At 51.6% G+C, this 13,987-nt stretch overlaps 2 protein-coding genes across 2 annotated transcripts; both read right to left on the bottom strand.

Moving 5' to 3' along the window:
- Positions 1 to 689: 689 nt before the first annotated feature.
- On the bottom strand, positions 690 to 6,010 carry Adprs (ADP-ribosylserine hydrolase). Its single transcript, XM_005317811.4, has 6 exons — positions 5,748 to 6,010; positions 3,293 to 3,389; positions 2,832 to 3,039; positions 2,569 to 2,753; positions 2,128 to 2,228; positions 690 to 1,504 (listed from the first exon to the last, which is right to left on the bottom strand). The coding sequence occupies exons 1-6, from the start codon at positions 5,968 to 5,970 to the stop codon at positions 1,212 to 1,214; spliced, it is 1,107 nt and encodes a 368-aa protein (XP_005317868.3). The 5' UTR covers positions 5,971 to 6,010; the 3' UTR covers positions 690 to 1,211.
- Positions 6,011 to 6,149: 139 nt separating this feature from the next.
- On the bottom strand, positions 6,150 to 13,987 carry Tekt2 (tektin 2). The gene is made up of 9 exons (XM_078025919.1): positions 10,403 to 13,987; positions 10,070 to 10,195; positions 9,665 to 9,870; positions 8,471 to 8,614; positions 8,272 to 8,386; positions 7,991 to 8,098; positions 7,721 to 7,864; positions 7,484 to 7,563; positions 6,150 to 7,320 (listed from the first exon to the last, which is right to left on the bottom strand). The coding sequence occupies exons 1-9, from the start codon at positions 10,556 to 10,558 to the stop codon at positions 7,107 to 7,109; spliced, it is 1,293 nt and encodes a 430-aa protein (XP_077882045.1). The 5' UTR covers positions 10,559 to 13,987; the 3' UTR covers positions 6,150 to 7,106.

Raw genomic sequence — 13,987 nt, 5'->3', positions numbered from 1 at the left:
TGTTCATCTTTCTGGCTCTAGGAACTGAAAAAATCCATGCCCTGAGAAGTCCTGTGGTATGCTTCAGCTTGACAGAACCCCATTTTGGCTGAAAACATACCAGCACGACAGTCCCAAGAGCTCAGCCAGCTATGGAGAGGCACACCACCAAGCCTGGAAGGATGCTCAGAGAACATCCTCACAGTTTTAGGAGGGGTGTCTTTTAATTGTCCTTTCTTTAAAATGGATGCTGTGCAAAACTTCCTGGTGGGACAAGGCCACTGGCCAGGCCCTAAGGAGATATACAGCACTCAGTCCACATAGGTCACCTGGGATGATGCACCCTCCACTCAAAGCTTGGCAGTCTGGTGACAGGTGCCCTCTGCTCCCATTCCTGGCCCAACTGAGTCTGGGTCTTGTTTGGGGACAAGACAGCAGGAAAATCTGGCTTGTTCCTGCCCACTGTCTCTGGCAAAACACTTGGCCCATCTGCCAGGGCTACTCTGAGCAAATTCTAACAGGAAAAGCCACCAAACTCTGACTGCTCTGCCTTTCCTAACACAACAGTGAGGCTAGCTGCAAGAAGTAGCATCATGTCTGACAACATAACAAGCATCTCGATGCCTTGGGGTCGCATTTCTTAGAAGAGTACAGCCAACAGAGAAGCACAAGGCTTGAGGTCAGGTCACCAAGAGAGTCATAGGAAACTGTTGGGATTTGCTAAAAACTGTTTATTGCATGACTTCCACTGGAAGCTGTTAACAAGCCCCGTGACAGCCAAACACCAGGTGTGGACACAGACCAACTGGAAGCAGGTGTCTCCCTTGATCCAAATGACCTACTGGGGGGCTCTGTCCAGTCAAGGGCAGGATGTCTGAAATTGGCTAAAACCCAACAGATAGAAATGATGCTACTGCAGATCATTTCCACCTCCCCAAGTCCATGTTCTAGATAAAAACGGAAAGTGCCAAAAACACCCTCCAAAATAAAAACCTGTCCTGGTCCCTCATATCTGAGGACCCCAGGGGTGCCCTATGGCTTGCAGCAAGCCAGAACCCTGACTTCCAAGAAAGCATCAATCCCTTACTTGTTCCTGTGACCTCCCCCAAAGGTGCACTCGGTCCATACTGCAGGGAGACTGAAGCAGGAGAGCTAGCTGAAGGGCCTCTGGTTTCCAATCTGAGCTTGAGTTGGTCCTGCTGGACACGGCAGAGCCCCAGCAGCTGTGACCTTTACAGACTCTTCTGGAAGACTCGGTGCAGGCTCTGGGCCAGGACGTCGGTCTCCTCATAACCCTCACAACTTTGCTGCCAGCTCTCTGGCACCTGATCCATCCCATAGTAAGCACCAGCAATGGCGCCAGCCATGGTGGCAATGGTGTCTGTGTCCCCGCCAAGTGAGATGGAATAGATGAGAGTCCTTTGGAGGTTATTGAAAGCAGAGGGGATCTCGGGGTCAGGCTCCATGCAGCGAAGGAAGCAGTAGATAGCAGTGGGTACAGATTCAAAGGCAGCAATGCCATTCCCTGCAGGAAGTCAGATCACAGAACTTGACTTGCCCCTGCCACCAAACTTCCAGCCATTTGTCACAAGTCAACACCCTGAGCTCCAAGGAGGGCTGTGATCAAGATCACAGACTCTAGGGTCAGATGACTTGGATTAAAACCCTGCCTTCCAAGATCTGCCTAGTGATTAGGAAAGTTACCTGACCACCAAGATTCCTGCTCTTGGATTTGACCCCTCAGTGTAGTGACTAAAGGTGTCACCCTCTCATAGGACTACTGGGGGGGGGGGGTGAAGTGAGGTCCTGTCTATCAAGCACTCTGCATTGTGCCTACTAAACAGTGACAGTGCTAGATAAACAGTATCCATTATCACATTAGCTGTAAAAACTGGCAACTAGCTGCCACTTCTGGGGACACAGATCTACTTTAGGACCCTGAAGGTGCTTTAGGTCTAGAGCAAGGCAGTGCTGTGCTCACAACCCTGCTAGGGATCCTACAGAGAGTAGCTCTGGCTGTCACAGCAGCCTCGGGTTATAATATAACAGGAAGCTCAACTCCATGCCCCCTCCCTCTGGGCCCTGAGCCCCACTGGCCATAAAGAATGACAGGTATGGGGGAACCAATTGACCCCAGAGTCCACGCACCTAGCTCAGACACCACTTCCTCTCGGGTCACAGAATCCTGGTCTAGAAGCTCTCCAACCTTCTTCAGTCGGCTGGAGTATGGATGCTCCTCCATACCCAACCTGTGGGTTCAGGGAAAGGTTTTAGGGATTTCAGAACCAGCAGGGTGGAGACACTGGGCAGGGGGAGGACCCTGTGTGAGTAGGGAGGGGTGTATCAGGCTCCAACTCAGCACAGGTCCCTGACAAGGAGTGGGAGGGACCCGGTGTGAGTGGGTCATTTTGTTCTCTGGGATCCCGAGAGCCCTGAAAACAGTCAAGGCAAAGGGGCTTCTTCTCACCTTTCCCTAAAGTCTGAAATGAAAGAAGGCAGGTTTGGCTTTGCAGCCATCCCAAAGGCGCCCCAATCCCTGCCATGTGCATGCTCAGACACACCTCAGCCCTGCCTCCAACCCGTACTCACTCCCTGGCATCCAGGACGGCTTGGGCGTCCCCTTCCAGCTCCTCCATGTGGCCCAGGAGCTGCTTGAGGAAGTGCTCACTGGAGGACTCACCCTGCAGAGCCAGGTGCACAGCCAGAGCCTGCAGGACTGCGCCATTGTAACCCAGGGAGGAGGCGTGGGTCAGCTGCGCTGAGAGCCGGGCAAACTAGGGAGAGGGGAGCTGTTGTCACACACATGCTGTGGATGAGGAAGGGGAGCCCAGGTGCCAGCCTGCCCCCAATACCTTCTGCACATCCTGGACACTGCTATAAGCCAGAGGGATGCCTGCTACCCGCATAGCACCTCCATTGCCATAGGAGCCTTTCCCATTGAACTGGGCCCGGGCAGGCTCATAGACATCGCAGCACTTGGGGCTCAGAAGCTTCTTGAAGACGGTGATCACTCCGGCCCCATAACCTCTGTCAGGGTCTTTCTTGTACTCCTGGGCAAACCTAGTGGGGGTGAAGGGAAGCAGAACTGGGGTTTCTAAGATGCCTCAGGGCTGTGAAAAGTCCAGGCTGGTTTGGAAACAGAGGCACAAGGCTGTACTAGCAGTGGGGGTATTTTCAGCTTGGGAAGTTGTGTCAGCCCAAGAAACAGGTCCTGTTGAGGTGCATGTCCTAAGCACACACAGACCTCATTGCTCTCTCTGGGCGTAGTGACTCTGCCCATGTGGTTTGTTCACCCCAGGACCATCCCCCTCACCTGTGAGCCATGTCCACCTCATCAAAGGCCTCCTTAGCCAGCAGGGACTGCACAAGGGCCCTGGCCATGGCTGTGTCATCAGTGTAGTACAAGGTTTCTGTGGGGAGAGTGAACGGTGAGAACAAGCTGCACACTCTGGGGTGAAAGTCTCCTGCTTATTCCTCATAAGGTAGCACATCAACCCTGACCTTACATCAGCCTCTCCCCTTCAGTTTCCTGGGCTCTAGGGAGGCTCAGGATTTCAACTTTGGGACTTTCAGCATTTCTTTATTCCAAGTCAGTCACATCCTGCTGACTTCTGAAGGAAACCTTCTGCTCCCTTCTGTCCGCCATCACTGAGTTCTTTTTGATATGATCTGCTTGGGCTGTACACAGAGACCCTAAATTCTCCCCTATGTCTCCCACTCTTCAATGCAACCTAAATTGCAGCCAGAGTTCAGCCCAAAAGTAGACCACCACCTTCCTCCTACTCTCTTGCTCATAATGGCTCTGTTGTCTTCACAATGAAGTCCCAATTTATTGTTTGTGCCAAAGCCCTTCCCAGCCTGACGCCTTCCTTCTGGCATACCTTCTATCCCATGGCTCCCTTGCCTGGCGCTTGGTTCAAGTCCTTCCCAGCTGGGGCCGATCCCCTCCCTCCATCCTGCCCCATCTGCTTTCCTGCGGGCTGCCTGTGAGGGTTGCTTGGCACTTCTAACATGGCACACTTAGCTTGGGAGGCACAAGGCTTTGGCCTTACCTAAGAAGAGACAATTACAGAGAATGAAGTGGGACTCCCCAGTAAGCCCCCCTCCCACTCCATGTATCCCTAGTCTACACCCTCAGCATATCCCAAGCCCAAACCCTCTCCCCCTTCGGTAACCCTTACCTCCTACTTCACCAGAAGAGTGGCTAGCAGTTACCTGACCCACAGCTGCACTTTCTAGACTCCCCTCTGAGGAAGTCTGTCTCCCAGTCCAAGGTGAAGTCCACCCCAGTCCATTTTCTCAGGGGCCTTGCTCTTCTTTTGTGCCTTTCTTTCATCTCTTCAACCTCTCCTCTGAGGTGGAACCACATTTATTCTCTCATTGGTCACTACACCCTGCTGTTCCCTAGGAAACCACTTTTCTCCACTCTCAGCCATGGGACTCAGGCGAGAAGCTGACCCCATCTCCAATCTAATCAAAAAGCACATGCCATCCCTTGTTTAGGGATGGATGCAGGTTGGCAGCTAGGACATGAGACTCAATTTGAGACTTTCAGAGGGCTGTAGCAAAGAGAAATTCCTTGCTGGAGCTGCTGGGGGACACCCCAGTGGGAAGACTGCAGAGAGTGGACTCACCCAAAGAAAGCTCATCTGGATGTTGGAGAAGAACTGAGCCTGGAGGTGCCAGTTTGAATCTCTGGATCCAGCTCTGCTCGAGGGCAGACCTACCTCTCTGGACTTCTCAGTTATGTCAGCCAATATACTCCCTTTTGCTTAGATTATTTTAATTGGGTTTTCTGTCACTTGTATTCAAAGGGTCCTAAAACACCTCTAACCCGAAAACATGCTTGTTCCTCATCTTAACATTAAACCGAAGACGAAATAAAAGCCCCTTTCTCCATCTTGTCTTCACCTTAATTACAGCTCATCTCCTCTCCTTCACACCTACTCATACTACTTTCTGCCCCTTTTCCTCTTTAACCCACAGGAAATGCACTTTTAAGTCCAGACTTCCCCCTACTTCACTTCTCTGGACACCATGACCAGTGTCTTTTAATTCTGTTCTCAGGTTTTCTGACACACTCCTGCTGCTTCTCCAATCTCCTGCTGTTTCCTTCCCTAACTCCACCCAGCCCTCTCCTCTACCTGCCTGTCACACATGGGTGTTGCCCAGGGTTCTGAGGGCCGCCCTTTTCCCTTCTAATCCCACCTGCTCTTCAAGAAGAACCGCATCCTGTGCTCGACCTCAGACCTGACACCTGGGCTGGGAACTAGGGTCACTGGTCGACAACACAGGTGAGGGAGAAAGGAAGGAGAGAGCGCTTTTTAGGGAGGAGCAGAGCACACCCAACAAATGCCTGCGCGGGGGAAGCACGGGTGAGTGGACCCAAGGAAGCCAGACCAAGACTATAGACAGACAGGCGAGGGCGGGCCAGAGGGCCACACAGAGGAATGTGGCTCTCTTCTAAGATTTTAGGTGGCGGAGGCTTGAGAGGCGCGGGGCTGAGGCGTACTGGTGGAAAGCGCTGACTGGAAGCACCGGACCAGGCGCGGTGCAGGAGGGCGACGCCAGGCAAGGCTCGCACCACGGAACTGGGGACAGAAAGGCGGAGCGGGTTCAGGGCACCGGAGCTCCAGGTGTCTGCGAGCCATAGAGTCTGGCCCACCGCCTGAGCAGTCTGGTCTTAGCGCACATCAGGGCGTCGCAGTCCGCCCATTCCCGAGTGCCCCCGCCCGCCGGCAGAGACCCCAAGAGCCCGCCCCGCCCACCTGTCCGCGCGCTCCCAGGCGAGCCGGGCTCCGGCTCCAGGCTCTGCACGTGACGCAGCACGGACGGCAGGCTGACTGTATCCTGCGCCTCGTAGATGGCGCCCACGCAGTCCCCGAGCAGCGCGCCAGCCAGGCAGCCTCGGAAGCGCGAGAGGGAACGGGCAGCACCGGCGCCGCCGCTGCCCGCCGCTGCCATTGCTGCCGCCGCCGCCGCCGCCGCCATCCGCGCGCAGGCCAGTCGCTACTTCCGGTGCTGCCGCCGCCGCCGCCGCGTCCTTCTATCTCCGCGGCCCACAGCGCCCCCTGGTGGACTGGAGCCTCCGTGTCGCCCTCATCCTCAGCGCCACCTAGCGGTCAGAGTTTCAGCACCGCGCAGTCTCCGTCTCCGCCAGCTTCGCTTTGGTGCCCGATATTCTCCGTACTTGTTAATGGCCTCACAGTGGGGCGGGACGGCCACTACAGGGTCTCCGAGGGGCAGGTACTGAGCCAGACCATCAAGTCGCTCCAGGACACTGCCTCCCATGGGCGGGCACCCCTGCTTCCGGCCCTCTCCGGGCAGCCCTAGCTCTTGGCCCACCCGGTCCTCCATGCCCTCCTGCTGTGACCCTAGCCTCGGCGCTCCCCTGGGCATCAAAAGGCTAATATGCAAGGCACGGGGCTGGGGCTGGCGCTCAGCGGCATTTGCCTGGCATGTGTGCGGCAGTGAGTTTGAGTGTCAGCACAGCATATAGATAAATAAAACAGGGGCCGGCGTTGTGGCTTAGTGGTAGAGTGCTTGCCTAGCATGTATGAAGCACTGGGTTCAATCCCCGCACCACATAAAAAAATAAAATAAAGGTATTGTGTTCATCTACACCTAGATAAATAAATAAAATAAAGATCTATCAACAACTTAAAAAAAAAAAGGTATGCAAGGTTCCAGCTAGGGCAGAACTGGGTTGGGGCCAGCTGCTAGAGCCCATGGGGGTGTTGAGAGATTTTCTCTGAAAAGGAAGGAGTTGGATTTAGAATGTGGAATTTGAGGAGCTGATGTTTGCATCTTTGCTCCTCCACACAGAGGAGGGTCAAGAAACCTTTGTGGGTGGGAGCGCTGGGGTTGTGGCTCAGCAGTAGAGCGCTTGCCTAGCACATGTGGGGCCCTGGGTTCCACCCTCAGCACCACATAAAAATAAACAAAATAAAGGTATTTGTGCATCTACAACTAAAAAAAAAATATTTTTAAAAAGGAACCCTTTCACTTTCTGTCTGCATGTAGGAGTAGCAGAGAATGAACTGACTTGAGAGCCTACATATTTATTAGGTCTCATTCTCTTCCCCCACCCATTTCCCATCAAACTCCTACCCCCCACTCCGTCTATACTATTCCAATTCCAAATGACAGGTTTTGAGTGGACTCAGGATGCGGTTTGTGGTGCGGTTAAAGGTGTCCACCTCAGGTACAAACTTCTCAGCAGGCACAGTAAGCTTGCGTCTCGTGTCCAGGCACTTGGTGTCAAGCAGCATGGAGTTAGCCTTGCAAGCAATGTCAGCCTGCAGCCGGGCCAGGTGCTTGTTCAGGGCATCCAGAGCATCCCTGGGGAGGAAGTATCAACAACCCACCACTCCTGCATGAGGCTGGGAGGCCAGGACCACACCCACCAGCTTACAGTCCAGGGGAACCCGCAGGTATCAAGAGGCCCCCACCCATGGGCACTCTCAGTCTCTCCCCATACCTCTTGCCCACTTCCCAAACTTACTGTGTTTGTGCCAGCTTCTGCTTCAAGGCATGGATGGTTGCCTCTAACTGATGAATCTCATCAGTGAGGCCATACTGTGCCTGGAGGCAGAGGGGCATCATGTGAGTTCCAGGTTAGCCAGGCTGTCCTTCAGCCTATGACCTAAGGGCTGCCCTAGGCCAGCACCCTTGCTCCACAGGAATATATGCTGGGGGTGATCCTGAGCAAACCTCAGCAAGGGGGGCTATGCCCTCGAACCTGGTCCCTACAGAGTTCCACATTGGGCCTGTAGGTTCTGGACTCCAGCCGGGTGTGGACCAACTTCAGGTTTAGAATCTTTCTGCGCAGATCCTCCTCCAGGCGCCGGATGTCCTCTTGCAGCTCAGCAATCTCCTCCACAGTCTGTGGGGGACAGAGTGACTGGTCTTCACCAGTGGAACTCATGCTGAGCACCCAGTCCAGGGTTTCCTGGCAGGGAGTCTGGCTCCTTGCCCCATAGTAGGAGGCCAGGCCCCGGTGAAGACTCACGTTCTTTTCTTGCCACTTAAGTTCGCTGTACACTTTCTCTATTTCCTGCAGCCGTTTCCGAAAGGCAAATTCTGTTGCAACCCTTTGGGCTTCAAGTTCATTGTTGGTCTGCAGGACAGGAAATATACCATGCAAGGGTAGGGCATAGAAGCTCAAGTTCTTGCTGCTTAAGTGAGGGGAGGGGTGCCATGTGGTCAACAGGCAACATAAAGTACAGGCTGAGAGCACACTGATTCCATCTGTTGGCTGTGGAGCAGCAGCATGTGGGGGGGCTCACTCACCTCCGCAATAGTTAGGGCGATGGCCTCCCTCAGCTCCGTAGCTGATTTCATCTCAGCCTCTGCTCGGTTCTTGTTGAACTGACTGAAGTCATCCCATTGCTGGAGGGTGGTGGAGCTGCAGGTGACAGGAAATAATAATGTTGCAGTGTGGAGCCTATGAATGTGGGGGGGTGAGCACTGATGGAAACACACTTCTTACCCCTTGGGGACACGTGCAGGATTAATCTTCAGAGAGATGTTTGGGGCCTTTATGTTGAGAGAGAGACAGCCTCTGTCGATCTCCAGCGTCTCCATTTTGCCCCGATGGTCAAGATTGAGCTGCTGTTGGACTTCCTGCAGGAGGCTGGACACAGAGCAGACTCCATCAGGAGCCTCTCCTGAGGCCCCACATGCAGCTCTCATTGTACCTCGACACTGAAGGATGGGGAGGCTGAGATGACTGTGCATGGCAGAAGACAGTGGAGCTGCTGCTGCTGCTGAGATTAAAGACCAGCACAGCTGGATGAGCCTCCCACAGACAGAATAGTGACACCCAAGTGTGTACACACACCTATGGGGTGCATTGTATGTGGCTGCACTCACGAAGCCTCACGCATACACATGATAAGGTGTGGGAGGCCGTCACGCTGAATGACTAGCATTTTCCTTCCCTGGTCACTTCTTAGTGGCCTGGACACTGCCCTGATCCTCGAGGTAGCAGAATGTGTCTTCATGCATAGGCATGCCTTCCTGCAGCCCCATGGATCGAGCTAAGCTTACCTGTTCCTTTGTGATACTACCTCTTTGCCCTGTTTGGGATAGAATGTTCTTTGGCAACGCCCTTTGTGTGTCCCCCTCTCTTGCTCTGCCTTTGAGTGTGGCCTTCCTAGAGGTCGGTCAATCTGCTGACAGCAGACATCATGAAGCTAGACTCAGTCCCCTGAAACTTGACCCCTTGCCTCATTTGAATGGCTTCTCTTCAATAAAAGGGTCAACGCTTGCTGGCTCTCTCTTTCTGTGGACCCTTAAGGTCAAAGGAGCTGTCACAGGACCTCCAAAGAAAAACTTATCTCTGTCTCTTGTGTGGGTATTTTGTGCAGCCCAGTTCCCCTGGAGTGACCCTGAGTGTTTTTGTCACCAGGAACACGACAATAAGGTACTTAGGGTGCTGGGAAATGGGCTTCAGCTCCCCTGCTTCTGCATGAATTAGAATGATTGTCTAGAGCAGGTTCTTGACAAGTATTCTGAGACTATCCAGGCAGCGGGGAAAGTGCCACAATCAACCAGTTGACAAGCATAGGAGGGACAAGGGGATGAATTGGAGCCAGTTACTTATGAACCCCCAAACCTGTGCTCCACATTCACGGAAGCCTTCAAGTGCATGTGAACATACAGATGACAGTCTCTGCCTCACCAGAGTTGCTCGAAGGCCTGGTTGATCTTCTGTTGCAATGCCTTCTTGGTGGCCTCAATGACCTCCACCTCTTTTCGCAGCTCAGTCTCCACAGGATCCCTCACAAAGTCAATGTCTCGCCGACTCTCCCGAAGGGTCAGGCATTCAATGGCCACATCCATTGGTAGGTTCTTGGCCTGCAGATTTTGCTCTGCTAATTCCTTCATCTAGAAAAGAGGGGGTTCAGGAGGTTGGAGGAGTCATGCATTGGGAGGTAGCTTTTATCCCCACTTTTAACAGAGAACTCTTGAGTGACTCAGATGACCATGTCATCCATGCGCCCATCAAGGGTTTCCAGACCCAGAAGTGGGAAGGAGGGGAGATCTTTGCAGCAGAGTGTCCTGGTACCCAGCCCTGATCCCCTGCCTGTGTCAGGGCGTCAATCTCAGCATCTAAGTCAGTCAGCAACTTGTCCAGCATCTCTTTCCACCGGTTGACAGTATCAATCCTCTCTGCCAGTCGAGTTCTGTTGTCATGTTCATCCCAAATAGTCTGGAAGACAGAGAGCAAGATAAAGAAGATATCAGTGCATGCCTGTAACTCCAGAGACTTGGGGAGGCTGAGACAGGGGGATCACAGGTTTAAAGTCAGCCTAGGCAATTTAATGAGAACTTGTTTCAAAATAAAAAATGAAAAGGTCTGCAAATGTAGCTCAATGGCATAGTGGTTGGGGGCGGGGTACCCAGCTGGGGCTTTCACCTGGTTGTTGGTCTCATTGCGGAGGATCCGGGCCTCCTGACGGATCTGATGGGAAGCATCTCTCTGCCGCTCCGCATTGGTGGACAGCAAGTAGCTATTAGTTTGCCAGTCCGGCAGCTGGAAGCGCTGACTTGGCTTGACACTGAATGTGGCCATGGTGCGGGGTGGTGAGTCCCAAACCCCCGACCTGTTCCAAGACACACCACCTGTGTTGGGAAAAGCAAGGTGCAGGAGACGTCAGTGGAATGGCTCAGTTGCCTGCTCCAAGGGCCATGCTCCTGTTTTCTTCTGAGCCCCTTTCTACAGGAAACCTACTGGGGGACAGTCCCCGCGGAGCTTAACTTTTATTAGGTTCCCTCCACCCCTCCACCCCCAGATCCTAGGCCCTGGATCTGCAATTCCTGAGCAGGTAAAAGGAGAGAAAGGAGTCCCTGGTGTGTGTGTGTGTGTATGTTGGGGGGGGCAAGTGCCTAAGGGGAAGAGGGCTGGCAGGAAAATAGCCCCTAATCCAGTTTCCACCCCTACTTCCAGCAACCCTCCCTCTGAGCTTTCTTTTATTTCTTCCGCGGCTGCGGGCCAGGCCCGGCGTGGGGTTGGGGGCGGGCTAGGAGAAGGAGCCCAGTTTTCCAGGGCGCACCGAAGTTGGCACCCGTCAAGGGGTGGGGGGCGCTCCAGCCCTCTGGGCCCGGTGCCTCGCTCGCTGCCGCTGCCCTGGGTCGGAGGAGGAGGGGCGGGTGGGAGGAGCTGGGGTTGGAGTTTGGTGCCCAGCCGAACCCTGCCCTGCACAGGATCCTCATTTGGGGTTTCAGTGAATACCCTGGCTCTTTGGGGAAGAAGTGGGTGGCTGGGCCTCCGTGTGTGCCCCGCTGCCGGCTCTCGCCCAGTCTCTCACCTCCTTTCCCAGCTCGCCCAGAAACCCCCCTCTCCGAGCTTCTCCGTTGTTTGGCCTCCGGTTGCTAGGCAACCACCGCGCGGAGCGCCGGCGGCCCCCAGTTGGGAACAAAACGGCTGGGAGTCGGGGCGCGGATGCAGGAGACTGGGGGCGCTGGACCACGCAGCGGCGTGATTTAGGAACGGAACGTTTTAATTTTGATCAATCTTACGTATCGACAAGATGAAAAATGCAGTGCGTAGAAAAAATAAACGTTGGGGGTGTGATGGCTTACGCCTGTAATCCCAGCCACTCTGGAAGTTGAGGCAGGAGGATGCAAGCTAACGGTCGGCCTGAGCAATTGAGCAATTTAGCAATTTAACAAGACTCAGATGAAATAAAATGAAGTGGGCTGGAGATGGTGCTTAGTGGCAGGGCACTTGACTAGCCCAGGCAGAGCCCACGATTCAAGCCCCAGTACAGCACAACCATAACCAAAAAGGCACTGTGTTCCGGTATTTCGTGTTAGGAATACAGAGAAATTGCTTTGTCCTTGTGATATTTAGTACTTTCAGTAAGTTTAAACCATGCTGCAGCGTGTAAATGTGCTGCTGAAGAATTTCTGACGGTATTTGCGAATTCTTGGCAATGGCCCTAGTGCATTTACCGGGAAGGTCTTTTTTTTTTGCTACGGAGCGGGTGATGAAAGCTCCAAGTGATGTCAAACTCAAAACTCTTCTCTTTCTATTGCTGACAGGAAATTTACACCAGATGACATTTATCATTTGAAAGAAAGAAATATCAGCTGAGCAGAAGCCTGGCGGGGTAGCCTAGAGGTCGTCAGAATAACACACCCTTTCTTCATGAGGGAATGCTTTCAGCTCTCACTGGTGGACTTATGTATTTATTGAACCAGAGTAGGGGGTTTATTTTTTGCAAAAACTTGTGGGCAGTTTCAAGACTGTTTTGTGGTTGTGTGGACTCCTATAGTATAGAAGGGGCACCATATGCCCTAGGGAAACCTTGCACAGGACATACACATTATATGAACGAACAGCATTACCCCCTCTTCATGTGCAGCAGAAATATATATTATTCTTCTGTTCAATATGTGCCTTGTTCTGGGAATGGTGCTTTTAGATAAAGCTGCCAGGTCTGTTAATGAACATCTCAGAAGAAAAGAGTATGCATGACTGGCTTATGTCTTCTTGTAGCTTCCTCAGTGGGTTACCTTCACTCTTTAGATTTGTGGAACCTGAGCATCCAAACAACATTCTTTCTTTCTTTTCTTTTCTTTCTTTTCTTTTCTTTTTTTTTTTTTTTGTGTGTGTGTGTGTTACTGGGAATTGAACCCATTGCTTTGTGCATGTGAGGCAAGCACTCGGCCAACTGAGCTATATCCTTAGCTTTATATCCCTAGCTTTTATATCCCCAGGTAGCTTTCTTAAGTGTTATGGAGGATCCTAGAAACATTGACTATGAAGCAAGAAATTTGAGAAGTGAAAAAGAAAAATGATGTAAACCGTTTCTTTTTTTTGCAGTACCAAGGACCCAAGGATGTTCCACCTTTGAGTTACATCCCTGCAAGTCCCCTACCCTTCTTTTTTTCTTTCTTTAAAAGAAATTCTATTTGTTCTTTTTTGTTATCCCTACCCTTTTGTTCTTTATCATTTGAGACTGGGTCTTGCCAAGTTGCTGAGGCTGGCTTCAAACTTGTGATCCTCCTGCCTCTGCCTCCCAAGTTGCTGGAATTACAAGTATTAGCTGCAGCCACTGCATCCTGCCTCACTATGCATTTTGATAGTTGTAGATAATACAAATGAAAAGAAGATTACTTTTCTGCTGGCCTTGTACTTTCTGGTCTGTGGCCAAATAAATTCATGTTGGGACCTTGCGGAGGGTTAAGATTTGGGAGTTGAACTAGTTTTGAGTGGCATACTAATCAGAGAGAAATAACTGCTGCCTCAACTACACAGCCCAGATCATTTGTTTTGGAACTTGAAATGATGATTTTTTTCTTCCCACAATTTGCCCTTCTAATCTTCAAAGCCCACCCTTCTTCCATAAGAAAGGACAGTTCCTTGGTTAAAATGAATGGAAAGTAAGTAGCTTTGCTGCACTTAACAGTGTTATATTTTTGTGCAGATTTTCAAATTAATGTATAAAGGGCCGTAATGAGGGGCTGGGGTTGGGGCTCAGTGGTAGGGTGCTCGCCTAGCACACATGAGGCACTGGTTTTGAACCTCAGCACCACATAAAAATAAAATAGAGGAATTGTCCACCTACAACTAAAAAATATATTTAAAAAAAGGGGCCCTAATGAGACAATAGTAATAATAATTTTTTTTTGTGGTGGTGGGGATTGAACACAGGGCCTTGTACATGTGAGGTAAGCACTCTACCAACTGAGCTATATCCCCAGCCCCAGTAATAATTTTTATTAATGATTTAGCTAACATCTGTTAATATGTATGTTTTTTGAGAGAATTTTAATATTTATTTTTTAGTTTTCGGCAGACACAACATCTTTGTTTGTATGTGGTGCTGAGGATCAAACCCGGGCCGCACACATGCCAGGCGAGCGCGCTACTGCTTGAGCCACATCCCCAGCCCTATATATGTTTTTTTTTTTTAACTATTCAAAGGGATACCACAGATTGCAAAATTTTATAATCTAATTTTTTATAAAAGCACAAATAAATTAGAAAAAATTA

The sequence above is a fragment of the Ictidomys tridecemlineatus genome, chromosome 11 (assembly GCF_052094955.1).
Source record: "Ictidomys tridecemlineatus isolate mIctTri1 chromosome 11, mIctTri1.hap1, whole genome shotgun sequence".
NCBI lineage: Eukaryota > Metazoa > Chordata > Mammalia > Rodentia > Sciuridae > Ictidomys > Ictidomys tridecemlineatus.
Note: the sequence above shows the minus strand (reverse complement) of the source record. Positions and strands in the feature narration are given on the sequence as shown.

Excerpts from the sequence above, each read along its gene's own strand:
- Tekt2 (XM_078025919.1), bottom strand. The coding sequence starts at position 10,558 with ATGGCCACATTCAGTGTCAAGCCAAGTCAGCGCTTCCAGCTGCCGGAC. Across the intron at positions 10,196-10,402 it reads GCAATGAGACCAACAACCAG|ACTATTTGGGATGAACATGA; the intron begins GTGAAAGCCCCA and ends TCTGTCTTCCAG. Across the intron at positions 8,615-9,664 it reads CAGGCCTTCGAGCAACTCTG|CCTCCTGCAGGAAGTCCAAC; the intron begins GTGAGGCAGAGA and ends CTCTGTGTCCAG.
- Adprs (XM_005317811.4), bottom strand. The coding sequence starts at position 5,970 with ATGGCGGCGGCGGCGGCGGCGGCAGCAATGGCAGCGGCGGGCAGCGGC. Across the intron at positions 2,754-2,831 it reads GTGTCCAGGATGTGCAGAAG|TTTGCCCGGCTCTCAGCGCA; the intron begins GTATTGGGGGCA and ends CCCTCTCCCTAG. Across the intron at positions 1,505-2,127 it reads GGAAGTGGTGTCTGAGCTAG|GGAATGGCATTGCTGCCTTT; the intron begins GTGCGTGGACTC and ends GACTTCCTGCAG.